This window comes from Coccinella septempunctata, chromosome 5 (genome assembly GCF_907165205.1).
Source record: "Coccinella septempunctata chromosome 5, icCocSept1.1, whole genome shotgun sequence".
Classification (NCBI taxonomy): domain Eukaryota; kingdom Metazoa; phylum Arthropoda; class Insecta; order Coleoptera; family Coccinellidae; genus Coccinella; species Coccinella septempunctata.
In genome coordinates, this window is record NC_058193.1 from 12,687,128 (window position 1) to 12,695,997 (window position 8,870).

The 8,870-nt window shown below is 36.1% G+C and overlaps 1 protein-coding gene across 1 annotated transcript; it reads right to left on the reverse strand.

Annotated features, from left to right (window-relative positions):
- Nucleotides 1-8,187: 8,187 nt before the first annotated feature.
- LOC123314013 lies at nucleotides 8,188-8,625 on the reverse strand. The gene has a single exon (XM_044899125.1). It carries the CDS (start codon nucleotides 8,623-8,625, stop codon nucleotides 8,188-8,190), a length of 438 nt encoding a protein of 145 aa, XP_044755060.1.
- Nucleotides 8,626-8,870: the final 245 nt, after the last annotated feature.

Below are 8,870 nucleotides of genomic sequence, written 5' to 3' on the forward strand. Positions count from 1 at the left end.
TAGACTACTGAAATCTCAATTCCTATCTGCACTATCGAACTGAAATTCAACATGTGCATCTCAATTCGAAAACTATGTGCAGTTTCAAGATTTGGTTCGAATTGATCCAACAGTTTTCGAGGAATTGATATCACACTTTGCCGAATTGACCACTGAAATCTCAATTCCTATCTGAACTATCGAACTGAAATTCAACATGTGCATCTCAATTAGAAAACTATGTGCAGTTTCAAGATTTGGTTCGAATTGATCCAACAGTTTTCGAGGAATTGATATCACACTTTGCCGAATTGACCACTGAAATCTCAATTCCTATCTGAACTTTCGAACTGAAATTCAACATGTGCATCTCAATTCGAAAACTATGTGCAGTTTCAAGATTTGGTTCGAATCGATCCAATAGTTCCTTAGGAATTGAAATGATATTTTGCCGAATCGACTACTGAAATCTTCATTCCTATCAGAACTATCGATCTGAAATTCAACATGTGCATCTCAATTCGAAAACTATGTGCAGTTTCAAGATTTGGGTCGAATTGGTTTAACAGTTTTCGAGGAAATGATATCACACTTTGCCGAATAGACCACTGAAATCTCAATTCCTATCTGCACTATCGAACTGAAATTCAACATGTGCATCTCAATTCGAAAACTATGTGCAGTTTCAAGATTTGGTTCGAATCGATTCAATAGTTCCTTAGGAATTGAAATGATATTTTGTCGAATCGACTTCAGAAATCTCCATTCCTATTAGAACTATCGATCTGAAATTCAACATGTGCATCTCATTTCGAAAACTACCTGCAGTTTCAAGATTTGGTTCGAATTGATCCAACAGTTTTCGAGGAATTGATATCACACTTTGCCGAATAGACCACTGAAATCTCAATTCCTATCTGCACTATCGAACTGAAATTCAATATGTGCATCTCAATTCGAAAACTATGTGCAGTTTCAAGATTTGGTTCGAATTGATCCAACAGTTTTCGAGGAATTGATATCACACTTTGCCGAATAGACCACTGAAATCTCAATTCCTATCTGCACTATCGAACTGAAATTCAACATGTGCATCTCAATTCGAAAACTATGTGCAGTTTCAAGATTTGGTTCGAATCGATCCAATAGTTCCTTAGGAATTGAAATGATATTTTGCCGAATCGACTACTGAAATCTTCATTCCTATCAGAACTATCGATCTGAAATTCAACATGTGCATCTCAATTCGAAAACTATGTGCAGTTTCAAGATTTGGTTCGAATTGATCCAACAGTTTTCGAGGAATTGATATCACACTTTGCCGAATTGACCACTGAAATCTCAATTCCTATCTGCACTATCGAACTGAAATTCAACATGTGCATCTCAATTCGAAAACTATGTGCAGTTTCAAGATTTGGTTCGAATCGATCCAATAGTTCCTTAGGAATTGAAATGATATTTTGCCGAATCGACTACTGAAATCTTCATTCCTATCAGAACTATCGATCTGAAATTCAACATGTGCATCTCAATTCGAAAACTATGTGCAGTTTCAAGATTTGGTTCGAATTGATCCAACAGTTTTCGAGGAATTGATATCACACTTTGCCGAATAGACCACTGAAATCTCAATTCCTATCTGCACTATCGAACTGAAATTCAATATGTGCATCTCAATTCGAAAACTATGTGCAGTTTCAAGATTTGGTTCGAATCGATCCAATAGTTCCTTAGGAATTGAAATGATATTTTGCCGAATCGACTACTGAAATCTTCATTCCTATCAGAACTATCGATCTGAAATTCAACATGTGCATCTCAATTCGAAAACTATGTGCAGTTTCAAGATTTGGTTCGAATTGATCCAACAGTTTTCGAGGAATTGATATCACACTTTGCCGAATTGACCACTGAAATCTCAATTCCTATCTGCACTATCGAACTGAAATTCAACATGTGCATCTCAATTCGAAAACTATGTGCAGTTTCAAGATTTGGTTCGAATTGATCCAACAGTTTTCGAGGAATTGATATCACACTTTGCCGAATTGACCACTGAAATCTCAATTCCTATCTGAACTATCGAACTGAAATTCAACATGTGCATCTCAATTCGAAAACTATGTGCAGTTTCATGATTTGTTTCGAATCGATCCAATAGTTCTTTAGGAATTGAAATGATATTTTGCCGAAACGACTACTGAAATCTTCATTCCTATCAGAACTATCGATCTGAAATTCAATATGTGCATCTCAATTCGAAAACTATGTGCAGTTTCAAGATTTGGGTCGAATTGGTTCAACAGTTTTTGAGGAATTGATATCACACTTTGCCGAATTGACCACTGAAATCTCAATTCCTATCTGCACTATCGAACTGAAATTCAACATGTGCATCTCAATTCGAAAACTATGTGCAGTTTCAAGATTTGGTTCGAATTGATCCAACAGTTTTCGAGGAATTGATATCACACTTTGCCGAATAGACCACTGAAATCTCAATTCCTATCTGCACTATCGAACTGAAATTCAACAAGTGCATCTCAATTCGAAAACTATGTGCAGTTTCAAGATTTGGTTCGAATTGATCCAACAGTTTTCGAGGAATTGATATCACACTTTGCCGAATTGACCACTGAAATCTCAATTCCTATCTGAACTATCGAACTGAAATTCAACATGTGCATCTCAATTCGAAAACTATGTGCAGTTTCAAGATTTGTTTCGAATCGATCCAATAGTTCCTTAGGAATTGAAATGATATTTTGCCGAATCGACTACTGAAATCTTCATTCCTATCAGAACTATCGATCTGAAATTCAACATGTGCATCTCAATTCGAAAACTATGTGCAGTTTCAAGATTTGGGTCGAATTGGTTCAACAGTTTTTGAGGAATTGATATCACACTTTGCCGAATAGACCACTGAAATCTCAATTCCTATCTGCACTATCGAACTGAAATTCAACATGTGCATCTCAATTCGAAAACTGTGTAAAAATTCAAGATTTGGTTCGAATCGATCCAATAGTTCCTTAGGAATTGAAATGATATTTTGCCGAATCGACTACTGAAATCTTCATTCCTATCAGAACTATCGATCTGAAATTCAACATGTGATCTCATTTCGAAAACTATGTGCAGTTTCAAGATTTGGTTCGAATTGATCCAACAGTTTTCGAGGAATTGATATCACACTTTGCCGAATAGACTACTGAAATCTCAATTCCTATCTGCACTATCGAACTGAAATTCAACATGTGCATCTCAATTCGAAAACTATGTGCAGTTTCAAGATTTGGTTCGAATTGATCCAACAGTTTTCGAGGAATTGATATCACACTTTGCCGAATTGACCACTGAAATCTCAATTCCTATCTGCACTATCGAACTGAAATTCAACATGTGCATCTCAATTTGAAAACTATGTGCAGTTTCAAGATTTGGTTCGAATTGATCCAACAGTTTTCGAGGAATTGATATCACACTTTGCCGAATTGACCACTGAAATCTCAATTCCTATCTGAACTTTCGAACTGAAATTCAACATGTGCATCTCAATTCGAAAACTATGTGCAGTTTCAAGATTTGGTTCGAATCGATCCAATAGTTCCTTAGGAATTGAAATGATATTTTGCCGAATCGACTACTGAAATCTTCATTCCTATCAGAACTATCGATCTGAAATTCAACATGTGCATCTCAATTCGAAAACTATGTGCAGTTTCAAGATTTGGGTCGAATTGGTTTAACAGTTTTCGAGGAAATGATATCACACTTTGCCGAATAGACCACTGAAATCTCAATTCCTATCTGCACTATCGAACTGAAATTCAACATGTGCATCTCAATTCGAAAACTATGTGCAGTTTCAAGATTTGGTTCGAATCGATTCAATAGTTCCTTAGGAATTGAAATGATATTTTGTCGAATCGACTTCAGAAATCTCCATTCCTATTAGAACTATCGATCTGAAATTCAACATGTGCATCTCATTTCGAAAACTACCTGCAGTTTCAAGATTTGGTTCGAATTGATCCAACAGTTTTCGAGGAATTGATATCACACTTTGCCGAATAGACCACTGAAATCTCAATTCCTATCTGCACTATCGAACTGAAATTCAATATGTGCATCTCAATTCGAAAACTATGTGCAGTTTCAAGATTTGGTTCGAATTGATCCAACAGTTTTCGAGGAATTGATATCACACTTTGCCGAATAGACCACTGAAATCTCAATTCCTATCTGCACTATCGAACTGAAATTCAATATGTGCATCTCAATTCGAAAACTATGTGCAGTTTCGAGATTTGGTTCGAATCGATCCAATAGTTCCTTAGGAATTGAAATGATATTTTGCCGAATCGACTACTGAAATCTTCATTCCTATCAGAACTATCGATCTGAAATTCAACATGTGCATCTCAATTCGAAAACTATGTGCAGTTTCAAGATTTGGGTCGAATTGGTTCAACAGTTTTTGAGGAATTGATATCAAACTTTGCCGAATAGACCACTGAAATCTCAATTCCTATCTGCACTATCGAACTGAAATTCAACATGTGCATCTCAATTCGAAAACTATGTGCAGTTTCAAGATTTGGTTCGAATTGATCCAACAGTTTTCGAGGAATTGATATCACACTTTGCCGAATAGACCACTGAAATCTCAATTCCTATCTGCACTATCGAACTGAAATTCAACATGTGCATCTCAATTCGAAAACTATGTGCAGTTTCAAGATTTGGTTCGAATTGATCCAACAGTTTTCGAGGAATTGATATCACACTTTGCCGAATTGACCACTGAAATCTCAATTCCTATCTGCACTATCGAACTGAAATTCAACATGTGCATCTCAATTTGAAAACTATGTGCAGTTTCAAGATTTGGTTCGAATTGATTCAACAGTTTTCGAGGAATTGATATCACACTTTGCCGAATTGACCACTGAAATCTCAATTCCTATCTGAACTATCGAACTGAAATTCAACATGTGCATCTCAATTCGAAAACTATGTGCAGTTTCAAGATTTGGTTCGAATCGATCCAATAGTTCCTTAGGAATTGAAATGATATTTTGCCGAATCGACTACTGAAATCTTCATTCCTATCAGAACTATCGATCTGAAATTCAACATGTGCATCTCAATTCGAAAACTATGTGCAGTTTCAAGATTTGGGTCGAATTGGTTTAACAGTTTTCGAGCAAATGATATCACACTTTGCCGAATAGACCACTGAAATCTCAATTCCTATCTGCACTATCGAACTGAAATTCAACATGTGCATCTCAATTCGAAAACTATGTGCAGTTTCAAGATTTGGTTCGAATCGATTCAATAGTTCCTTAGGAATTGAAATGATATTTTGTCGAATCGACTTCAGAAATCTCCATTCCTATTAGAACTATCGATCTGAAATTCAACATGTGCATCTCATTTCGAAAACTACCTGCAGTTTCAAGATTTGGTTCGAATTGATCCAACAGTTTTCGAGGAATTGATATCACACTTTGCCGAATTGACCACTGAAATCTCAATTCCTATCTGCACTATCGAACTGAAATTCAACATGTGCATCTCAATTTGAAAACTATGTGCAGTTTCAAGATTTGGTTCGAATTGATCCAACAGTTTTCGAGGAATTGATATCACACTTTGCCGAATTGACCACTGAAATCTCAATTCCTATCTGCACTATCGAACTGAAATTCAACATGTGCATCTCAATTCGAAAACTATGTGCAGTTTCAAGATTTGGGTCGAATTGGTTCAACAGTTTTTGAGGAATTGATATCACACTTTGCCGAATCGACTACTGAAATCTTCATTCCTATCAGAACTATCGATCTGAAATTCAACATGTGCATCTCAATTCGAAAACTATGTGCAGTTTCAAGATTTGGGTCGAATTGGTTTGACAGTTTTCGAGCAAATGATATCACACTTTGCCGAATAGACCACTGAAATCTCAATTCCTATCTGCACTATCGAACTGAAATTCAACATGTGCATCTCAATTCGAAAACTATGTGCAGTTTCAAGATTTGGTTCGAATCGATTCAATAGTTCCTTAGGAATTGAAATGATATTTTGTCTAATCGACTTCAGAAATCTCCATTCCTATTAGAACTATCGATCTGAAATTCAACATGTGCATCTCATTTCGAAAACTACCTGCAGTTTCAAGATTTGGTTCGAATTGATCCAACAGTTTTCGAGGAATTGATATCACACTTTGCCGAATAGACCACTGAAATCTCAATTCCTATCTGCACTATCGAACTGAAATTCAATATGTGCATCTCAATTCGAAAACTATGTGCAGTTTCAAGATTTGGTTCGAATTGATCCAACAGTTTTCGAGGAATTGATATCACACTTTGCCGAAATGACCACTAAAATCTCAATTCCTATCTGAACTATCGAACTGAAATTCAACATGTGCATCTCAATTCGAAAACTGTGTAAAGTTTCAAGATTTGGTTCGAATTGATCCAACAATTTTCGAGGAATTGATATCACACTTTGCCGAATTGACCACTGAAATATCAATTCCTATCTGAACTATCGAACTGAAATTACACATGTGCATCTCAATTCGAAAACTGTGTACAGTTTCGAGATTTGGGTCGAATTGATCCAATAGTTCTTTAGGAATTGATATCACACTTTGCCGAATAGACCACTGAAATCTCAATTCCTATCAGAACTATCGAACTGAAATTCAACATGTGCATCTCAATTCGAAAACTATGTGCTGTTTCAAGATTTGGTTCGAATGGATCCAACAATTTTCGAGGAATTGATATCACACTTTGCCGAATTGACCACTAAAATCTCAATTCATATCTGAATTATCGAACTGAAATTCAACATGTGCATCTCAAACCGAAAATTATGTGCAGTTTCAAGATTTGGTTCGAATTGATCCAACAGTTTTCGAGGAATTGATATGACACTTTTCCGAATAGACCACTGAAATCACAATTCCTATCTGAACTATCGAACAAAAATTCAACATGTGCATCTCAAATCAAAAACTGTGTACAGTTTCGGGATTTGGGTCGAATTGATCCAATAGTTCCTTAGGAATTGAAATGATGTTTTGTCGAATCGACCACTGAAATCTCAATTCCTATCTTAACTGTCGAACTGAAATTCAACATGTGCATCTCAATTCGAAAACTATGTGCAGTTTCAAGATTTGGTTCGAATTGATCCAACAGTTTTCGAGGAATTGATATCACACTTTGCCGAATTGACCACTGAAATCTCAATTCCTATCTGAACTATCGAACTGAAATTCAACATGTGCATCTCAATTAGAAAACTATGTGCAGTTTCAAGATTTGGTTCGAATGGATCCAATAGTTCCTTAGGAATTTAAATGATATTTTGCCGAATCGACTTCTGAAATCTCCATTCCTATTAGAACTATCGATCTGAAATTCAACATGTGCATCTCATTTCGAAAACTATGTGCAGTTTCAAGATTTGGTTCGAATTGATCCGACCGCTTTTGAGGAATTGATATCACACTGCCGAATAGACCACTGAAATCTCAATTCCTATCTGCACTATCGAACTGAAATTCAACATGTGCATCTCAATTCGAAAACTATGTGCAGTTTCAAGATTTGGTTCGAATCGATCCAATAGTTCCTTAGGAATTAAAATGATATTTTGCCGAATCGACTAATGAAATCTTCATTCCTATCAGAACTATCGAACTGAAATTCAACATGTGCATCTCAATTCGAAAACTATGTGCTGTTTCAAGATTTGGTTCGAATGGATCCAACAATTTTCGAGGAATTGATATCACACTTTGCCGAATTGACCACTAAAATCTCAATTCATATCTGAATTATCGAACTGAAATTCAACATGTGCATCTCAAACCGAAAATTATGTGCAGTTTCAAGATTTGGTTCGAATTGATCTAACAGTTTTCGAGGAATTGATATGACACTTATACGAGTTTTCTTCATGAATTGATTCTCTTAGAGTTTCCTGCAGATGAAATTCGAGGACTGCTCCCAATAGAAAAGGACTGCAAGTTACTCCAAATACGACACGGGCATGTCTATAAATTTTTATTTTTCCGTTTTTATCATACCAAAGAAACTTCAGAAAGTTTCTATCGTTTTCTTGTAATCCAATCTGAAGAAATGCCTTTCTTATATCAGCTGTGATTCATATCTTATCCAAGCGGAAACGTAGAATCATAGATGGAATTAATTCAATGAGGTTGATTCCTTTCTCAAGGCACTGATTCAAAGATGGTTGATTCTTTGCTCCTGACGAAGCATCAAAAACTGGACGTACAGGTGTTGTGGTACTACTGGGCTTATATACTGGATGATGAGGTAAAAAATGACCAGACTGAGATGATGTTTCAAGAGGTTCATTTTCTGACGAACATTCTATAACTCCTTCAGCTAACCAATTGTCGAAGACGCTATCGTAGACGTTATAGAAATTATCCTTTTTCAACTTTTTCACAGTGTGGAGGAGTCTTTTATAGGATAAATCGAAGTTGGATGATAAAGGGGGATGACCTTCAATCCAAGGCATACACTCTTCATATCGCCTGTCATCTCTTCGTTTAACTGTTGTTAGAAAATGTTCCATAACAAGTTTTTCTTGTTCCCGTTGTGATTCAGAATTTTCAGGAGCTTGAATACCAAGGACATCTAGGTTCCATAAGTCACACATATGGACATATTTTTCGAAAACATTGAAGTTACAAGAAGGGATGTCTTAGATGAGTATTCTGATTTCAGTTTTCCCATGAGTGTCCAACCTAGTAATGTATGAACCGCTACAAGTCCACAATCCAAATCTTGTTTACGTCCGGAAAAAAGTTTTCCGGCTAT